Here is a 20,255-nt window from a genome sequence, read left to right on the forward strand (position 1 = left end):
TGAGGTCAGTCATATTAATGTCACCACCAGCAGAAATTTAAGGCAACTCTTTTCATCTGCCAACCCCCTAGAAGGAAACACAGATAGCTCATTTTCACATGGCTACCCTTTACAATTACTTCCCACTTCGCTCAGTAAGACACCAAACCTTAGATTGGTTTGAGGCATAAGATTAGGTCCACCTGCCAATACGCCCGTCAATATATCTCCTCTTATTGCTTTTTTTTCTCCCCCATTCTTTCTCTTCCCTTGATGAAAGGTTAGTTAATGAAAGGGAACTGCATTGATGCATGGCTCAATAAGCTGTTCTCCTGACTTAGAATCATATTTGAAATGCTAAAACCTCCCCTGTCCTCAGTGGAAATTAAATGTCCTAACCTCAGGGCAATTCACTGTGTCTGCATGATCATACCAAAGCACTGACCCTCTTTTTTCTTTCTTTCTTTCTTTCTTTCTCTCTCTCTCTCTCTCTCCCTATTTCTTTCTTTCTTCCTTCATACATCATGCCTTTCAACTCGCAATCTGGTGAGAGTTAAATCGTGCAAATCCTTCAACTGTCTTTACTTCAGCCAAGAAAACTCTCTTGCCACAGTTATGAAGAGGAATGTTAAAAAAAATTATGGCATGGCAGGAATCATATTGTTTAAATCAGATGCTGACTGATGCCCAGAACAATTTCCACTCTCTCCTCAGAGTGAAGTTTAAGCAGGCCGGGATGCACAGAGGCCAGCGAGGCTGTGGGTAGAGAGTAGTCCAGCTAATTAAAGGCAAGCGGGCCACAGTCCCACGCTCGGAAATGACATGCTTCTAATTACAGACGCGGGCACAGGGATGGAAAGAAAAGCTGGGTAATTGTAGGTCTAAATGGGCCAAAGCAGAAGGGACGATGTATAGGTAGTGGGATGTCGCTGTAGTAGTGAAGAAACCTGTGATGTGGGGAGCAACAGTTTAGTTTGTCGGTTTAGCGGCGGCCGCCGTCAGCCTGCATCAAATCTCCAGAGTCGGGCTTTGTTGCTTAACTTCTGCGACAGAGGACTGTTGCTGCAGAATAACAATAATTCAGAGGTAAAAATTGCTCTCAAAGAGGCCTATGCTAATCGACTCAGTAGTTGAGACGCTGAAAAATATTTGGTTAAAAAACAATTGAAGATTTTACAACTATTGTTTTGGAAAACGAAGAATCTCCTTTGTTGTTTTTGCAAGTTGTGTTTTAAAGAATTTTAAAACAGCATAAAACAATCCAGAAGAGTTTTATTTATTTAGTCCACATCTTGCAGTTTTATGCTTGCCTAGCTCAAAACTGGTCCTAATCCTACCAAAGTGTTGAAAATGCTTCCAATGTGAGAATGACAAATGAGATAACTATTTGCAGAAAGTGTGTGAATGCCATGACTCACTAACCGTCAACCGCTCTTAATAATAATACATCAGATGCTTTTTATGATACTCAAAGAATGTTTTCTTCAAATGTTGGACTACAATGTTATTTTATTGTTTATTTGATAGAGACAGATCAATGCCTGCATCACAATGTTTACTGCATAGCTAATTTGCAACACTCATCTCTAGAAATCTTAAAATGAAGACCTAAGTAGAGATGAGGTCTTTTATTTTTTTGCTTTTTATAAAACCTTTTATCTGGGAAAATAAATACATTTATTTGGAATCAATTTCACTTTAACATTGTTAGAGTACAGTAATTAGGGATGCATGATATATTGCCATTAATATCGGTATCAGTCCAGTAAACAAAACTGGTATGATATTAACAACCAACATTTATTTCCATCGTATTGCTGAACGGGGGCAGAGGTTGGTCCTGTGGTTTTTGTTTGGTCATGTGACAGTGATAGGGATGTAGCAAAGGATTGAGGGGAGTTTAACTGAAGCAATGGTAAAGTCAGATGTATCAGCAATATTAATTGATTGAGGTGTTGTTTTTATTTTAAGCTGTCGAAAAGGTAGTGAAATATGTATAAAATTAGTAAATATCAGCTGTCGGGTGTAAAAGCAATATTAATAATGGATATCGATAACAGCCCAAATTTTCATATTGGCGCATTTCTAAGAGTAAATAAAGATCAGAGCAAACAAAAAAAAAATCACTGTGGGGTTCCTCAAATGCACATATTCGTTCAACATCTACAGCTCTGGAAAAAATTCAGAGACCACTGCAAAATGATCAGTTTCTCTGATTTTACTTCTTATAGGTTTATCTTTGAGTAATGAACATTGTTCATCAGGAAGAGTTCAGAAATCAATATTTGGTGGAACAACCAGGAGGTTTTCAATGGGGCTCAGAGCAGTGGACTCTTCATTCTTTCAGAGCTGTATATATCTTAACAGAGTCTTTTACTGGGCCAACCAGACAGTTAGTTTTCTCAAAAAATACTGCTAAATATCACTTTGCTTCATTCTTACAAATCCAACATCTTGCCTCATCTCATCTTATGACCAAAATGTTTTATTATTTTTAGTTGTCTTAGAAGACTAAGGAGGCGTGTGGTATCACCATGAGCCTCCAGAGCTGCACACTTCAGAGGGGATTCTTCTCACCTTCTGTGGTCACATTCTCAGTGAACAAAGACAACACTGTGGAAGTGGTGCTCGGGGCTATTTTTCTTTCAAACGGCTCTGCTCCCGTAACGAACTCAATCAGTGAATTATTGTTTCACATGCTTGTTTATCAGCCAGCTACAACTCCTCTGGACTTATAAATATGTCAAGAAAAATATTCACGTGATTGATCGAACCAACACATAATCAACCAGGTCACTTTCCGTATTTATGGCTACTTTGTGAAGCCGTTAATCTAAGCCACGGCAAAGATTTCTTTTTTTTCCAGTCAACATATACGAACAATTTCAAAATTAGATAGCTTCTGTGTCTGGCGTGGTCAGATAATGTTTGCTCCATGTGTGTGTGAGTGTTTTTTTTTTTTTTTAATTAAGCTTTTTCAATAAATAGCATGTTTCTATAAATGAATTGTTCAGACTCCATTGACAGTTGTAGTCTTAAAATCAGTGTGTTATTTTCTTTCTCAGCTGGCTCACTTTGCTGTTAGTGCTGATTTATGTGTATAGAAAATCTTGAAAAGAGTTATGGTCCCCAGAGCAGTGTTGCTAATAGCCCATGTAAAGGGACTGGATGGCGGCTTGGAGCTGCTGCCAGCAGAGTGTGAATGAGAGGAACTTATTTTGTCAGCAAACGTTTTGCTGTTCTAGTGGTGATAAATGGTGAAACCTGTTTGGGTGAAATGGTTTTTCACAGAATACAAGCTAAACATCGTTTGTAAAGATGGGACACTATCTTTCAAGACTGAGCACATGTAGGGGAGTGGCCTTTGACTGGACCCCCAAGGCTGCAATCATGACCTCAGTTACAGATTTGCTTTTGTGTTCATCTGACCTGATCATAGAACTGTTATTTCTGATGAGAGACGGAGCATTTAAAGCATGCTGTTACAGTGATCAATGGATTATTGGAAACGTTTCATATACAACCTGACTCCTGAGGTGTTGGGGATTTGTACTTTCCAATTAATCGTTTTATTGATAACAAGGTTCCTCCTCCATCTGATCAACACAGAGTTTAATCCAAACATTTTTAGGTCTGGTGAAGTATGGAAAAAGAATGGATATAACATAAATATAAATATTTTCTCCCAGAATTTAGGGCCTGTTTTATTGTCAAACTTCTATCCGTCCATCCATCTATTAATTTTTTCCCCTACATTCCATCTATTTCTTCACCTCTTTCTCTTCCATCTATCCATCCGTTAGTCTGAAACTAACATAACACTGCTGTTATGAATATAGAATCAACTGCAGTTTGTTCATGGAAACGTGTCAGAACCTTTAACAGAAAATCTCCCTCTGTGCTAAAAAACCAACAGGAAGCAGAAACTATTCAGCCGGTCAGATTTCAGGCTCTCTTCTCACTCGTGGTCCACAACTGTGATCAGAAGCAACATGGGAGAGGTTAGGTTACCTCATTAAAGGCTTAGACACATATGAATGGTTATATAAAGGGAGGGTGTGTTTGCGTGCGTGCGTGCGTGCGTGCGTGCGTGCGTGCGTGCGTTTTGTGAGAGAGGGGTGTCTCATGATGGTCCGTATCTAGGCCCACTGGCACACAGATAGACCTGAGCGTCTTGCATTGGGAGTGTCTGATGTGAGTCTTATCTGCATTTTAAAGGCCAGCTATAGGCAGCGGGAGGAGGAAGGGTCCGGCCATTATTCTGACTGCCAGCGTTTATGTTTCTGAGGAAGCCGCTGAAACAGATAGATTAGATAAGGTGAGCGATTGGCCAGAGGGAGATTTAGGACCAGCGAGTGACAGTTAACATTCACCTTGTCTTTTTATGCACCCGGTTTAAATATGCAAAGCTGTGTTTTGGGAACTAAGATATAGCAACCCAGAAAGGTCCTCAAAAAAAAAAAAAAAAAAAACTTTATTAGGGTTCTTCCTTTGTTAGCACCTGGGTAATCAGAAAATACATAAAAATAGTGAAGAAAATCTATTGCAAGCTACAAAAGACTTGAGACTGGGGTGGAAATTCACCTTCCAGAAGGTTGACAAAACCTAATCATCAACTAAACAACAAGCCAGAGCTTCAGCTGACTAATTTAGATCACAGCTTACACAGTTCTGGAAAAAATAGAGTCCACTGCACTGAACTCCACTGAAAACGTCCTGGTTATTTCACCAGATATTGATTTCTGAACTCTTCCTGAATTCATACATTAGTTTTGTTGTTTCTAAATGAATATTAACTTGTTTTCTTTGCATTATTTGAGGTCTGAAAGCACTGCATCTTTTTTGTTATTTTGACTATTTCTCATTTTCTACAAATAAATACTAAATTGTGGCTTAGAATTTTGGAGACGTGTTGTCAGTAGTTCATAGAATAGAAGAATAATGTTAATTTTACTCAAACTTGTACGTATAAAAAGCAAAATCAGAGAAACTGATCATTCTGCAGTGGGATAGAATGGTCTAGTCAAAGTTCAAACCAAATTCAGTGGTGAATTTGTGGCAAAACTGAAAAATGTGTGGTTACAAAAATAACGTTGAAAATCATTTTGTCCTGTATGAGCTTCATATTCATATTTATGGAATTTATCCAAATAAATTGTGTATTTTTGCTTCAAATTGTCCTAACTGTAAAAAAATTTAAATGTTTTCTTGTTTGTATCCTGATAACCCAGCCTAATACTTCTGTCCCTAGGGTTTGCATGAAGGATGAAACATGTCTATTTTGTTCCCACAGGATGAAAGCAACATGATTATTTATATCTTTGAACATCATGCTGTTTTTTTCCCTTATCTTTCATTTGTTGTCATTCTGTTTTTATTTGGTTATTCATTCTGGCATTTTGTCTTTTGTGTTTTTTTTGTTTCCTTTTTAGTCGTGTCTGGTAAGTTGAAATGTCACCCGTCACCTTTTCACCACCCTGACAGAGACAGGAAGGTGTCACAACCCCCCCTCCATCCTTCACCCATCACCTCTCCACCCTTCAATCAGCAATCATGTTTCTGTTGTCATGGGCAACGGGGACAAAAGGACATTAGAGGGTAAAAAAAAAGCTCATCTTGTACCTCCAAGGTAATGCTGCATCATTTCATTCTTTTATTTTATTTTCCCCCATTTTTAAACACCCCATCACCAAAAAAAGAAAAAAAAATCATCTGGTACGTAAAGACAAATTGTGTTCATATCTTAGGTGACAATTTTGAGATTGCACTCATGTATTTATTATTCAGTTTGTGTTTAAAAATGACAAAAAGTTGTTTTTAGGCTTTAGGACACAATCAGAGTATGTTTAGCCTATTAAACCAGTGTCACCACAGAACTGCATGGTTGTCGTTTGGCTATAACGGCACTCTTCATTTGAGCTAGAATTTGTCATTAAGATGCATGAACACAGCATTCTGGTGAGGCCTACACCATTTGAAGTTGTCAGCATGGACAGATGGCTCAAATTTATTCCCCATTTCCATGTAAATTTTAATGCTCCATAGCTTTGCACATGCAAATGAGCAGTATGGAAGTAACTATTGTTTTTTTATATTTATATTTATTACATCTATCATGTGTGTATATTTTGGCTTTAAATACTACACTCTAATTTGCTATTGCCATGTAGACATTTGAAACCAAACTGTAACAAATTTGAATACAGGCAAATTTCTCTTGTCTTCCATTCAAATAATATTGGATGTGTGATGGTGTCTTTTGTGCTATGGTGATGTTGTAGTGTGTTAACCATTGGCATGGCTGTCCTGCAGTGCCCCCAGCGTTTGTGGTGAGACCGAGGAATCAGGTGGTTGGAGTTGGCAGGACGGTGACGTTCCAGTGCGAGGCCACTGGGAACCCACAGCCGGCCATTTTCTGGCAGAGGGAAGGCAGTCAGGTAAAAGGAAGAGCAAAGAGTTAAATATTTCAGTTTCATTTTAAATGTTTTCAGCTATTTTTCACATTACAGCCCAAAGCTATACTGATTGTGTTGGACTTCCATTTATTTTTCACTGTCAGAGTTTAGGGGATTTTAATTTAAAAAAACAAAGAAAAAAAAAACAAAAACAAAACAAAGCGTTAAAGGGTGTGAAGATTTTCTTTTTTAAAGCACCGTATGCAGGTTTGGAGGATCAATATTATGGCACATCAGTGCTGTTTTTTCCAAAGCCTCTGTTCTGGTTTCCTTACAGAACCTCCTGTTCTCCTACCAACCACCTCAACCCTCCAGCCGGTTCTCTGTATCTCAGACCGGGGATCTGACCATCACAGACGCAGAGCGCTCCGACATGGGATACTACAGCTGCCAGGCTCTGAACATCGCTGGCAGTGTGATCACCAAGGCCCTGCTTGAGGTTACTGACGGTAGGAAACCATTTCTCTTTAAGCTACTTTCTAAACTTTTCTGTAAAATGAACCAAAATGATTAATTTTACATCTATTATTCTTTTTATCTGTCACAAATATTCAGAAGTGCAACTATTATGCAATACTATTTGCTATTATCCGCTAATAATATAATTTACGCATGCACAAATAGCTGTTGAGTACAGAAAATTCCAACTAGAAATAATTTTTCCCCATCATTTTGGCGCCCCTTTAGCGTGGCGCCCATATGCTTATAGAGGATATCCACTTTTTGTACCACTGTAAATATGCACAGAAACTATTTAGATGGACAAATTCAAACATGAACACAGATTTCTACCACTTTAGCTTCAACATCACCATTTTGTTTGACAGAACTTTGCATCATAACTTGGGGTAATCTGAGTTGAAAACACACACACATGCGCACATGCACGCACACACTAAAAGGAAAGTGAGCCATGGGTCTGGATGCAGCTTGAACACAAAGCAGATTTCAGATTTAGTTTAATTTTTTTCTCTGCAAATTACTACAAAACTTTATATTTTGTGAAATCCTGAAGTGCAAATCCATACTTTTATTACCCAGCTGTGTTTTTTTTTTTTTTTTTTTGGCTGTTAGTGAAAAAAAACAAGACACACACCACTGGACAGTTTCATAAAAGACCTTGTCTACACACAGCAAAACGTAGCAGAGAGTTAATATCACAGAAAGAGAAGTTAATATATCGGATCTATTGGAATTTGAGATAATCTAAAGCTTGTGAGTATAACACTGTTCATCTGTAATGTTGTGGTTGTGCTCCAAAGCGTATTACAATCCGTGTTGAGGTTTGTGAGGTTTGGTCTGGCCTGTTCCGAGTGTTCCTGTCAGGAGGTTGAGACTCTCTGGTGCCGTTGCATCCAGACCCATGGCTCACTTTCTTGCTGCTCTGGCTTCATGCTGGCTAATGTCTCCTTCAGTATTCCATGCTTGGCTTGCTTCTGTCTAACATCAGGAGACTGCGGCCATGCGGTGAAGCCTGGACCGACCCCTCTAATTACGCAGCTTAGCCAATCGCCGCCGGCCGCGTGGATGAGCCGGTCCCACAGATATCTGGGCAGCCACCACTCCATCTACGACACACCTAGATTCATCCCCTCATTTACCAGAATGTCTCTCCTCATTAAAGGCCTACAATGGAATGCTCTATCTCCCTGGCTGCTCTCCTGTTTCTCATTCTGTCCTGCTCTCTGGATAATAATAACAGTTATTAAAGTGAGTGGGCCACTCTGAGGCCAACACTTCTCCGCAGGCAGATCTGGTAATAACAGGTCATGCTGACAATGTTTTAGTAATTGTACCATCCCCTTTACACAAAAGCGGAGACAAAGCAGCTGCAGATTACACCGCAACACATTTCCAAAGATCTATGCACACATAAATACATCATTATATGTTGCTTTACTGTGTTTGCTATTAATTTAAGCTTCCCTCTGTGAATGTAATTTGCAAGTAAATCAAAGGAGTAGACAGCAACGGCCATCAGTAGGGCTATGAATATTAATAATGACAAGAGAGACGGAGGCAACACTATGTGGAAACGTGATGAATTGCACACGGCACAGAGCAAATACAGTGAATGAAATTTATTAAAGTTCCTCCTTTGCGTCTTGTCTTTCTGCGGATGGAAGGATGCCAACTACCAAGATGTGACAGATTTTATCCTGTAGCTGCATCTGTACGCTTTTTACAGTCATTCAAACAGTTATTTCTCACATTAAACTATAAATGAACTATGTACAGATTAAAATATAAGTATATGTTTTTGCTTCAGTTTCACTTCCCAAACCCAGGGAAGATTACTGCCAAAGTGATATTGTCAAGAAATCACTAAAATAGAACCTGTCTGACAACTTGAAATAGATTTAAAGGCAAACACAACATCCCTGATCTCAAAATTTTAAAAAGACATCAAAACAGATGACAAGGTATGAACATTTATCTAGAAAGACTTACAAAGGCTTTATTCAAAGGCTTTGTTCTAAGCTTTGCTTCGTTCAGAGGGTCTGGACCCTTGGTTATTGAAAAACGATTCCTTACTGGAGGCGTTAAATTTTAGCTAATTATCGTTTCTCGGATTTAATGCACCGGTTCAAGCTTGCCAGAAATTGTGTGCACTGTAAATAACCATCCTCCACCATAATATGAGAAGTGCTGAGTTGAATGAGGCGGCTCTTGATGATAGTTCAATATTTGGAAGCGTTGCCAACATGGACTGAACAGTTTCGCTCACTTCCTCCACTGCCGTTGCCAAACTACAGGCAGACTGCAATTCTAAAACAGCCCAGAAAATCAAAGTCCTCATTGACTACTTGCCCTCCTGTTTGCTGATTGGCCTGGCTGAAATTTTATTGGAAGAATTCAGCTCAATGGGAGAAATTCCAGATGGAGCACTGAAGGGAGATGAGAATCAAGTGGAATTGCATAAGAAGGCAATGACCTTCCTTTCATCCGGAAAAACATAAGGAATGTCTGGTTACATCAGTCACTCAGCATAAACCCTAAACCATAAAATTAAGACAAACCATGAATGCCCCTTAAAAATAAACCAAACAATAAGACAAACCCTCCAGTTATTTCATCAGTTTTGAACTGTTTAAAACACTCAAATGTGGCAGAAATAACCAATTCTAATGAATTAAATGTTTCTAAGTGCTCAAGTAGATGGGAACGTGAGCAAAAAGAGAGGCAGAACCACTTCAAGAAACAAGTAGAGAAGTCTCGATGACTCCTACTGAAGCGTTTGGTAACGTTCCAGATGACACCAGTGAATTATGAATAATTCTGTTGGGAAGAGCGGACCTGAATTCCTCCATGGTGATGTAAAAGACTCATTGCCTGTTACTGTAAGCACTTGATGGCAGTAGTTGCTGCCAAGGGTGGCATAGCCAGCTTTTATGTTTAAGGGACGATTATGTTTTCACATAAGGCCTGAATGGTTTGAATAGATTTTCCTTTCCCTGGTTAAAGACATGAATAAAAGAAGCAGCATCTTCTATTCATCTATTTACTGAGGTGATCTGATTAAAATTTGGTTGAGGATTAGAAAAGTTGAATCGTAACAAGCAGGCCAAAAGAGAGGAAGTTGATCAGGGGCATAGAGTTTTTTTTTTTTTTTTTTTTTTTTTTTTTTTACTTCTACCTACCTATTTTTTATTTACATGATTTCTGGGCACAGAAATCATGTAAGTAAGCTGGGAAGAGTCTCAGCACCATTGCTTTAATAAGTTTATGTGTTCTGATTAGTTTTTAAGCCTTTTTTGTTTCTTTGTTGTGACCCAGGGGAGGGGGCTTATGCTCTGATGCATACCGCTAGGCTCCTGATTGAAAAGGAAACGAAGCTTTTCATTTTAATTCTCAGCAATTATTTGGCCAGCATCAACGTCTGCTGCTGAATGATAAAAAATAAAAAAAATGCTTCCAGTTCTTAAAAATCTAACTTAATTCCTTTCCTACGATCCCCACTGTTTTCCTATTCTTGTGTCGCTGCTCTCTTGTTTGTTCAGGTCCCACTCTCCTATACTTTTCGTGTTTGCTTTTCCCCCCAGCTGGATATAATTGACTGAATCCCAGTTTCCTTTCACCTGGCCACACCATATTAGCAGCTTCCACGGCTTCTCGTAATTGCCCGTTTTCCTTCCTCTGTTCCCCCAGTTGTGTCAGACCGCCCGCCACCAGTTATACGACAGGGGCCCACCAATCAAACGGTGGCTGTGGACGGAACCGTGGTCCTGAGCTGTGTGACATCTGGTAACCCTATACCCACCATCCTGTGGAGGAAGGACGGCGTTTTAGTGTCCACACATGACTCGAGAGTCAAACAGCTGGACACGGGCGCGCTACAAATACGATACGCAAAGGTAAGGCAGCTGGTTCCAGGTGACAATTGGGATTTTATGTGCGTCTGAAGTGGAAGAAAAATGGTACCTTGTTTTCCAAAATTCTATGCGGCATTCCCATCACCACTCCCTGAGCCGTTACTTTATAGAACCAGTTTTTGTGGAAAGCTGTTAATCTTATGGTGTATATCACTATCTGCTCTGCAGCGAAAGATTGTATCACAAAAATTGTATCATGTTAAAAGACAATTAATTGACTAAAATTAACACATCCCAAGTCCGAGCCCCAAAATAAAAGACTTTTTCCTTTTGGAGTATAAGACATAGCTTTACCCTGCTTGGTTTTTCTATTAGATTCCAAGTTCCATTCCAGGAGGTTTTAAAGTTGTCCATGCTCTCCCCATAATGAGCTTGGCAAACCCCTGCTGGTTGGTAAATAAAGCATGTGTTTCTGCCAGCACCCGGCTCTCAGCGGGCTGTCAGTCAGTTGTCGAGGGTTTGAAACGGAGCCTGTGAAGGTGAACACCGTGCAGCTCCTGTCAGTCAACCAGCAGCAGCAGCGGGTTCTGTGTGTGTCATCCTGCATGTGTCCGTATGCTCGGGCTCCACGGCAAAACCCGTGACGCCAAGCGCTCTTGTGCAGAGAGACGAGTAGTGGGGGTTGCCGACGTTTCTTCCAGATTGAGGCGTCAGCAGGTCAGGGTTCATGTCAGTTTGCCGTGTTCTGATGAATGCTGGCGTGTCTCGCTGTGACAAGATTGCAGTGTGATTGGGATGCCATTGCGAGGCAGGCAGGAGGCAATGCGTCTGAGCTGAGGCAGAGGAAAAACTCTGCAGACACTTCACATTAATGAACTTGTCATATCTCCCAGACAACGTTTTAACGAAGATGTTTTTGACATGTTGGGGTAATTTATTTTCTTAATATGGTTTTGTGAATGTTGTGATCAAATTTTAATAGATTTTCTTCCTGGCAAACCAAAAAATACACACCTCGGGGACATTTAGGAGGGGACATGATTATATTTTGTTATTCAAACAATTTATCTCTGTTTTCCGCAGTTTTGTTTTGCTCAGCGCAGTAGCCTTTAGCAGATTATAAATCACCGACAAAGCAGAGCAGACTTATTTGTCTTGGAGGCTTTCCCTTCAGTTAACAGAGTAGACTTCTTGAAAATGCATCAGTATGAAAAACATGATTTTCACTTTGGTAAATAATATCTGCTTTTGTTTGCCTTATTAGGTTTTTAGCAGAATGGATATACTAGTATATTAGCAATAGCACATTTAGAAACAAATTCAGGGAAAGACCACAACCACCAAACCTCAAATCAGGCATGAACTGGAAACCACTGGAACTCCAAATCAACTCTAATCAACCAACCATCAATCTAATGTAGACAAGCCAATTCCTTTTGAAAGAAAAGCTTATGGTCAGATGAGAACCATCAATTAGCATGTTTGGAGGCAAAACCTACCAGATGTATATCTAATTTGGCTACACAAAGTGGCACAAATTAGATTTTTTAGGGGGTGAAAAGATTGAAATTGGGTCAATCAGACTAAAATGAAAAAGCTGTATATGGGCAAAAAACACAATTGGATCTGGGTCGTGTTCGCCTGCAATCACATTTGGCTTTGGCACTGGGAAACAGCCTACCACAAAGCTTCTGGATTCACCTTCCCAGATCAAGTATTGAAAATTCATGGACAACGTTTAAAATGTGGGTTTGACGAAAGAAATCAGCAAATTAAATGAACATAACCACAAATATCAACCCAGAACTTTGCCACAAGCTTTTGGGTGGCTATGAGGGAATTAGATTATTATTGAAAATGTCCATTTATTTCAAGAACTTTATCACCAAGTGAAACACATTGAATTACACACTGTGAAAGTTTGAAAGCCTTCTCTTCCTTTTCTATTAAATAGCAATTTTCTGCTTACAGGTAATGAAGACATATTTAAAATTAGAATATTACATCAGACCAATAATATATATAATATGATTCACTGTGGAGTAAAAAAAAACACATTGAATGTAAACATGTTGTGCAGATTCCTATTTTTAAAATTATATTATGAAAACACATGCCATTTATAAATCAACAGACATTGAGGCTGGTGATGCACTTAAATGAAATTCAGACTGGATATGTAGTTTTCAATTAAAATGTAAATAAACTTTATTACTAATACTTTCATGGTGCACATTAGTTCAGAAAGTATCAGCTTTTAGGCTTAACTTCTAATCATCCATGTGATCAGGATAAAACCACAGCACTAATTGTCACCACATCAGTTGTTCAGATCAGCAGTGGGTTTTAGCTCTTAGAACAAAGTGGTGTGATGGAGAAAAAGCCTCTCATTAGTATGTAATTCTGTGAATATCTTTTCCATTTGACTAAGTGTTTCGCCGTTTGACTCATCCAGCTGCCTTCCCCCAGTTTGGCCTTAAAAGAGACGACTCCAAGATCATCAGGCAGTGGCAGCTGCCTGCGGCAGATTTTATTTAGATAGTTATAAGCAGAACGGTGAAAGTTGGTGTGAAGAGGGTAGTGACGATTGGACTCATTTAAATAATTTGCATCTAACCAAATGTCCTTCCCCCTCTCCTCTTCCAGCTTGGTGACACCGGTACCTACACCTGCATCGCCTCCACTCCCAGTGGAGAGGCTTCATGGAAAGCCTATTTGGAAGTTCAAGGTAAAAAAAAATCATGACAATGAGAAAATATCTTGTGTTTTAAAATCATCTGAAGTTACGTGCTTCCTTTCATTTCTGTTCTGCACTCAGAATTTGGATCCCCCGTCCAGCCAAACAGACCGACTGACCCAAACCTGATACCTAGCGCTCCGTCAAAACCCGAGGTCACAGACGTTTCCCGGACCTCCATCACCTTATCCTGGAAACCCAACCTCAATTCTGGAGCCACACCCACTTCCTACATCATAGAGGCCTTCAGGTGAAGATCATCAGCCATTTTACATGCAAACCGATTCTGTGGGACTTTTATTGAATCTTGTTTGATTGAAATGACGTCCCTTGTGTGTTGACAGCCATGCATCCGGCAGCAGCTGGCAGACATTGGCAGAGCATGTGAAAACAGAGTCGTTTGTGCTGAAGGGCCTGAAGCCCAGCGCAGTCTACCTCTTCCTAGTGCGAGCGGCCAATGCCTACGGACTCAGTGATCCCAGTTCCATCTCAGACGCAGTGAAAACGCAAGGTGAGAACCTCCTTCTTCCTACACAGAATCACAATTGGGTCTTTTTGGCAAAGTTTGTGTACACAAACAAGGAATTTGACTTTGATTTTATGCCATCACACCGTTTAGATATTGAGAATAATAATATAAATCAGGGTTTCCACCAGAACACTTGCTAAGCCCTAGGGGCACAAGGGCAGTCATCCAGTGGCCCACCATGTTTTTGAGTTAAAAAAAACATTTAGGCTCTGTGTCCGCATGGCATCTTCGGAGACCAGAAATAATCATTTTTGAAACCAGGTTCCAGAGTGCATAGATTTCAGAACGCCAGTCTCATGTTTCCGTGTGGCCATTGCAGCAGCTATTTTTAAACAATGACGTCAAAGCTCCATTTCTCTCACAAATCCTAAACATGGCGCCATTTTGTATTTTTGTGTCATTCTCTGGCAGTGTTGCAGTGCCACCAATTGGTCCAGCATAACCCACTACATTACTTTTTGTGGTGCTGCTGCGACCTGTCTTGTGGATGCAGAATTTTTCATTATTATACCATGCCTGACTGGTTGTGCTTCACTCTTTGTCTGTAAATCTGACCATAATTTTCAGCTAATTTGACTTCCATTGTGCTTTTCCCACACAGACATCCCTCCCACCAGTCAAGGCGTGGACCATCGACAGATCCAAAGAGAACTTGCAGATGTGGTCATCCACCTTCACAACCCCACCATCCTCTCGTCGTCGTCCGTCAGGGTGCAGTGGACAGTGAGTGGCGGCTTTCCACAGTAAAACTTTCACCAGCAGCTGTTTTTTTCCTCAAACATTTGCTACCAGAATGGATTTGACATCTGGTCTCCTACGGCTTCCAGGTGATCCTGACATACTCACTTTGTCAAGCATCTTAGCTGACCTAATCTTACAAGTTCAGCTAAGAGCTTTTGTAGAAGACGAACTGCAGAAAGCATTTTGCAAAAGATCCCTGTGTTCATCTGGCGTCTGCCTGAAGAAGAATCTGCAGCATTTTTTTCCCCTCACTCCAGCTACACTAAACCTCCGAGCTCAGTTGTCTTGTAGCACAGAGCAGCAGTGGTGTAGCGTGCCAGTCTGTGCCCGGTCAGATTGGAAACATTCGACTGTTAAAACAATACGACTAAGAGGGAAGAGATGGCAGGCCCATGCCTTTAGGTGGAAATGGCTCCCAGATGTGGAACCGGATAGGCAGTGAACTACAGCTGGGAGCTTTTGGTGGCGTTTCTGCACTGCTACAAAACTGAATATGAGGTACTAATGGGTTTCTGTTACCGATCACATGCACAATATCACGAAACCTCCCCAGAGTAGACATTAATCTGCTGGATGAGTCGCTTAATGGTCAAAATGCTCTTCTCTTTTGACAAAAAAAGGCCACCCCCGCTTCCCTCTGTTCCCAGGTGTTATGAAGTGCCACTGTGAGTGATGAACACAGCTGAGGAAAACGTGAAAATGACTCTGACATGTCAAGACTGATTTAAAACATCACTACCTCTGGTTACTTTGTCTCTCTGGAATGTTCCAGAGAAACGCGTGTCACGAGGAGGCCTGACGTTGTCGTTAAGTGACACGATTTCCCTTTGCTTTGCGGTGATACGTTTATTCCTGTTGGGCAATTTCTTGGTTTTTACATTTTCCTTTGCTGCAGTTTTCCGGCTAATGGAGACCACCTGAGCTAGCTGCATATTTTTTTTCATACAGGAGGGATAAAGACATCAGTAAAATCTTTACAAGCTTCCCTTCCAAAAAGACCCTTAGGGACATTATTGCTCCAGTTAGTGGTTTGTTTTCATGAATTCTGCTGTGAAAATTTATTACATATTGATTACAGTAACAAAACAATCTGGCCTAATTTAGCTTTTATGCTTTTTTATGTTGCGGCGGATGCAGCTGAATATTTTGCAGCGTCAACACCTCGTGTTCCCTGTCGGATTCTCCCCCAGTGTTTGACTTCAGCAGGCATTAGAGAGCAGGACAGGATGAGACACGCTGCTTTGAGAGCCTGGGCTCTATTTAACCAGCTCCAGACTTGAAGGAACCTTTGGCCAATGACCTCATTGTGCGGTTTGCACAAATTATTGCTGCTCCAAATGGCGCATAGACACAGTCAAAAAAGAGGAATCTGGATAAACAGATGGGTGATGTGAGGAACTAGTATCCCAGTTCATCCTCTGCCTGGTCTATAGTTGCACAGATTCATATTTATTCTACGATGCCATTTTTAAAATTCTGGCATAGTTCTAACGCTAAACTTTCCCACAATTTGCAGCAGTTTTATGCGACAGACGAACAAAAGTTATGCGTTTATGTTAAGTGGAACAGAAGGTTTTGAGTTTGATTTATTTTTTTATTTTGCAAATGGAAATGTGTAACGCTTGGGCGTTCATATGGATTCAGCAGGAGTCAATAGTCATTGACTCACATGGGTTATAAAACTTCATGTTGTTGGAATCAAAGCTGCAGGTGGAAACGGCCCAAAAAATAGAATAATTCAATAAATGAGCCACAAACATGGCTCATTTATGGCACACCACAGTGTGTATTGACTGAGTTATTCTAACTTTCACATACAGAGAGATGACACCTAGGTCAAAACAACATTAACTACTCTAAACCACCGGCAGTAACAAATAACAGATGAAAAATAAACAAATTTACTGTAAGATTTCTGTATGACTTCTTTTCCAAAACTCAATAATAAGCTCGGTCAGCTGAAGGATTGTGTGATTAATTTATTTTATTCAGCGTAGAATTTAACAGGGCTCTGCATAATGTTAATATTAGGGATACACCAGCATGAAAATTTGGGGCTACCGTATATAAATATCTGATATTAATGTTACTGTTATGCCTGATAACTGATACCGATCCTGCACTACATAACTATCACTGTCTGTCACATGACCAACCCCAAGAAACAAAACGGCAATTAGGTGAAATAAATATAGTTGGACTGGTTTGATTTGACAGATACCGTTATGTTAAAAAAGGACTAATATCGGTCAACACAGACCGATATTAGTCATAATGAATGCCTGATTCCAAAGGCATTTGATTATGCTAAATTTCAAATTTATGCAGGTCAAAACATTTCAGGTTTTTATTCAAGAGAAATATAGAAACCATGTATCATTTTTCCCTCCACTTCACTATAATACACTGCTTTGTGCTGGTCTACCATATAAAGGTTCACAATTTGACAAAAATCAACTTGTGCAAACAGCTCCATCTTGGTTTCCTTCTCTCAGGTGGAGCAACAGTCCCAGTACGTCCAGGGCTACAAGGTGATGTACAGGCCAGAGGGCCAGCAGAGGAGCGAATGGGCCGTGTTCGAGGTCCGGACCCCCGGAGAGGACAGCGTCATCGTGACACAGCTGCGGAAGGGCATCACGTACGAATTCAAAGTCCGCCCCTTCTTCAACGAGTTCCAGGGAACAGACAGCGACGTTAAAGCTGGCAAGACCCTGGACGAAGGTGGGGGGGGATATCTTCATGCCAATGTTTTTGTGTTTTTTTTTTTCCCTCTATATCTACATCGTTTCATACGAACAGCTTGCATGTTTGAAAGCATATCGCATCTGTTCAGCCAGGCAGTGAGTGGTGGCAGCTCCCCCCCCATAGCCCCACAAAACCCCCTTCATGCATGCATGTGTTGTACTAATTTTTCATTGGGTGTGGTTGTAGCAGTCTCTTGAGGTTTTGGTTAAAACCCAACTGCAAATTTTCATACGTCGCTAACATTTCAAGAGAAGCGGGAGTGCGGAAGTGTTTAGTAGAATGTGTGTGTGTGTTGCATGAGTGGGCGTGTTTTGATCTTTTTCTGCTTTTTCAGTCTTTGTTCTGGCTTTTGTTGATAATTGTGTTTGGAGCTGTAAGCCTCATTTCTTTTTCTCCACACAAGCAGGAAAAAAAACTCAGCTCTGTATTTTAAGTTTAATATTTTGTTTGACCACAAATTTTATTCATACACCACAATTTAGTCCATCATCATTATCATCATCACCCCCTGTTTGTTTGGAGTAAAAATTTCTGGGCACACGTTTTTAGATAAAGCATTGTAATTTTTCTGATTAGTCATTTCAGAAGTAAATCCTGAAAACTGAACAGCATGTGTGAGTAAGTGCATTCAAAAGAACTATGTACACATGTTATTTTTTCTTCTTTTGTGTTTCTCCAAAAGCTCCCAGCGCGCCCCCTCGTAAGGTAACAGTGACGGAGAGCGGGAGCAACGGGACTGCTGTTGTCGTCTCCTGGCAACCCCCTCCAGAAGAGGAGCAGAACGGGGTGGTGCAGGAATACAAGGTAACACACACACGCACGCATGCACACAAACACTCTCACACACACACACACACACACACACACACACACACACACACACACACACACACACACACGCAGACATTCACTCAAATAAATGCAGCAAGCATTTCTCAGGTCTGAGCAAATTGGACTTGTTCTGCTGAAACATAATAGAGATGCAGACATGGCTGCAGACTGAGCAGACAAAAAAGAAAGGTAATGTAATTCCTTCTGGAGGTATACCTTTGTGCTCCCATCAGGGCCTCTTCTCTGTGTGCTGAAAGAGTAGAAAAAGGTATGAAATTCAACTTTGGGGAGTGGATGGCAATGCTTTGGAAACAGTGCCATCTGGTGGAGGTTGGAGAATCTTACAGTTTGTTGCGTTTCAAGTGGTGGAATTTAGGAAAAATCTGTCATTTCCATCACAATAATAATGTTTTTCTGTTCACATTGAGCTCCCCTTCAGGAGAAAACTTTTATCTGTTTTTTATTTATTTTTGTGGGGGTAGAAGGGGTGCAGGGATGGGGGTAAGCTATTATTTTTCAAAACTAAAAGCAAATCTTTTAAGAATAAAATAGTAAAACTAAACTCAATAACTCTGAACAACATTTAATTGTTCAAAAAATGTAACCCAATCAATAACTGAAGTTAAAATATGCACATAAATAAGTGAAAAATGCACATTTGTCTAAAATAAACAACGCTATATATTAGTTATTAATCTAGCTTTGTTTTGTTCTGCTTCCAGACACAGCAGTGAAGGACAACTCTTCTTTTTTTTTAGCCACTTACTACAATTTAAACCCCAATGTCTGCACTTTTCTCTTCTTCTGTTCCTGGTTGCTTTATGTAGGTCAGGGATGTCAAACACATTTCTATTTGGAGCAACAAGGAAATTCAGAGTTATTTTATACAATAAAAGCATAATACAGTAAACCAGTTATGAAGCAGCAACAAACATTATATTTTGTCAAATGTCATCAACTTAATATACATCAGCTATCCAACTGTACAGCTTGGATTTTATCCTTGATTTAACAGAACTCAGTGTTTCAGTTGTTTTGTAGTTTTATGGAAGTTTGTTCCAGATTTGTGGTGCATAGAAGCTGAATGCTGCTTGGTTCTGGTTCTGTGGATGTAGAGCAGATCCAGAACCAACAGACCTGAGTGGTCTGGAAGGTTGATACAATTTATAATAATATCAGTATTGGGAAATTGCACCTCTTCTTTCAGATAGTTTAACATAAATAGCATAAAAGTATAAAAAAAGAAAAACAAAGTGAATACAAAACAAAACACATTTAAGAACATGGCCACTAAATTTTAGCACTCTGATATGAACATGTAGGATATTTAATACTTTTGAAGTTATAACATATAACATCTGTTTAACAACTCTAGGAACTCGTATGTTATGCAGTGGAACTCCCTTTTTTATTGGAAAACCCTTTTGGGTCCGCAGGCACACTTGGGAATAAAACGTTCAGTTTAATTTTCCAGGTAATTTTTTTTTATTATCAACTTTGGAGTAATTTCATGCTTTTTAAATCCAGCTCCATACCCCTCACTCCCCTCACACACACACACACATAACCCCCCCCCCCCACACACACACACACACACACACACACACACGCACACACACACCCTGCTCATTACTGAGTCAGGGATTACTGAGTGGCAGAGTGCTCACTGCCACTCACAGACAGAAAGTGCTGAGCCTCTGTACTTCCATTACACACACGCACATGAAAATGTATATGTGTGTGTGTGTGTGTGTATGTAGTGATTCTTGAGAATAGGGACAAAATGGGTTTTAATTTTCCCATATTTTTTTTTTATTATTTCTCAACCTTATGTATGCAAATATGACAAATAATGTTTAGAAAATATGAAGATGCTAAGGTACAGGCTCCCAGTTGCGAATTTTTTTTTTAAAATTACATTTTTA

General features: G+C 40.0%; 1 protein-coding gene across 1 annotated transcript in view; it reads left to right on the top strand.

Moving 5' to 3' along the window:
• Positions 1 to 20,255, top strand: part of robo1 (roundabout, axon guidance receptor, homolog 1 (Drosophila)) — a 218,371-nt gene that overhangs the window by 152,089 nt on the left and 46,027 nt on the right. Inside the window, exons 7-16 of the mRNA XM_088012089.1 lie at positions 5,412 to 5,420; positions 6,292 to 6,416; positions 6,712 to 6,883; positions 10,584 to 10,789; positions 13,394 to 13,475; positions 13,566 to 13,734; positions 13,829 to 13,995; positions 14,615 to 14,736; positions 17,250 to 17,475; positions 18,182 to 18,303. Of these exons, the coding sequence (XP_087868215.1) occupies positions 5,412 to 5,420; positions 6,292 to 6,416; positions 6,712 to 6,883; positions 10,584 to 10,789; positions 13,394 to 13,475; positions 13,566 to 13,734; positions 13,829 to 13,995; positions 14,615 to 14,736; positions 17,250 to 17,475; positions 18,182 to 18,303 (1,400 nt within the window). The remainder of the gene's footprint in view (positions 1 to 5,411; positions 5,421 to 6,291; positions 6,417 to 6,711; positions 6,884 to 10,583; positions 10,790 to 13,393; positions 13,476 to 13,565; positions 13,735 to 13,828; positions 13,996 to 14,614; positions 14,737 to 17,249; positions 17,476 to 18,181; positions 18,304 to 20,255) is intronic.

Source organism: Poecilia mexicana, unplaced genomic scaffold, assembly GCF_051168715.1.
Source record: "Poecilia mexicana isolate PSO_F unplaced genomic scaffold, ASM5116871v1 scaffold_13, whole genome shotgun sequence".
Taxonomy (NCBI): Eukaryota; Metazoa; Chordata; class Actinopteri; order Cyprinodontiformes; family Poeciliidae; genus Poecilia; species Poecilia mexicana.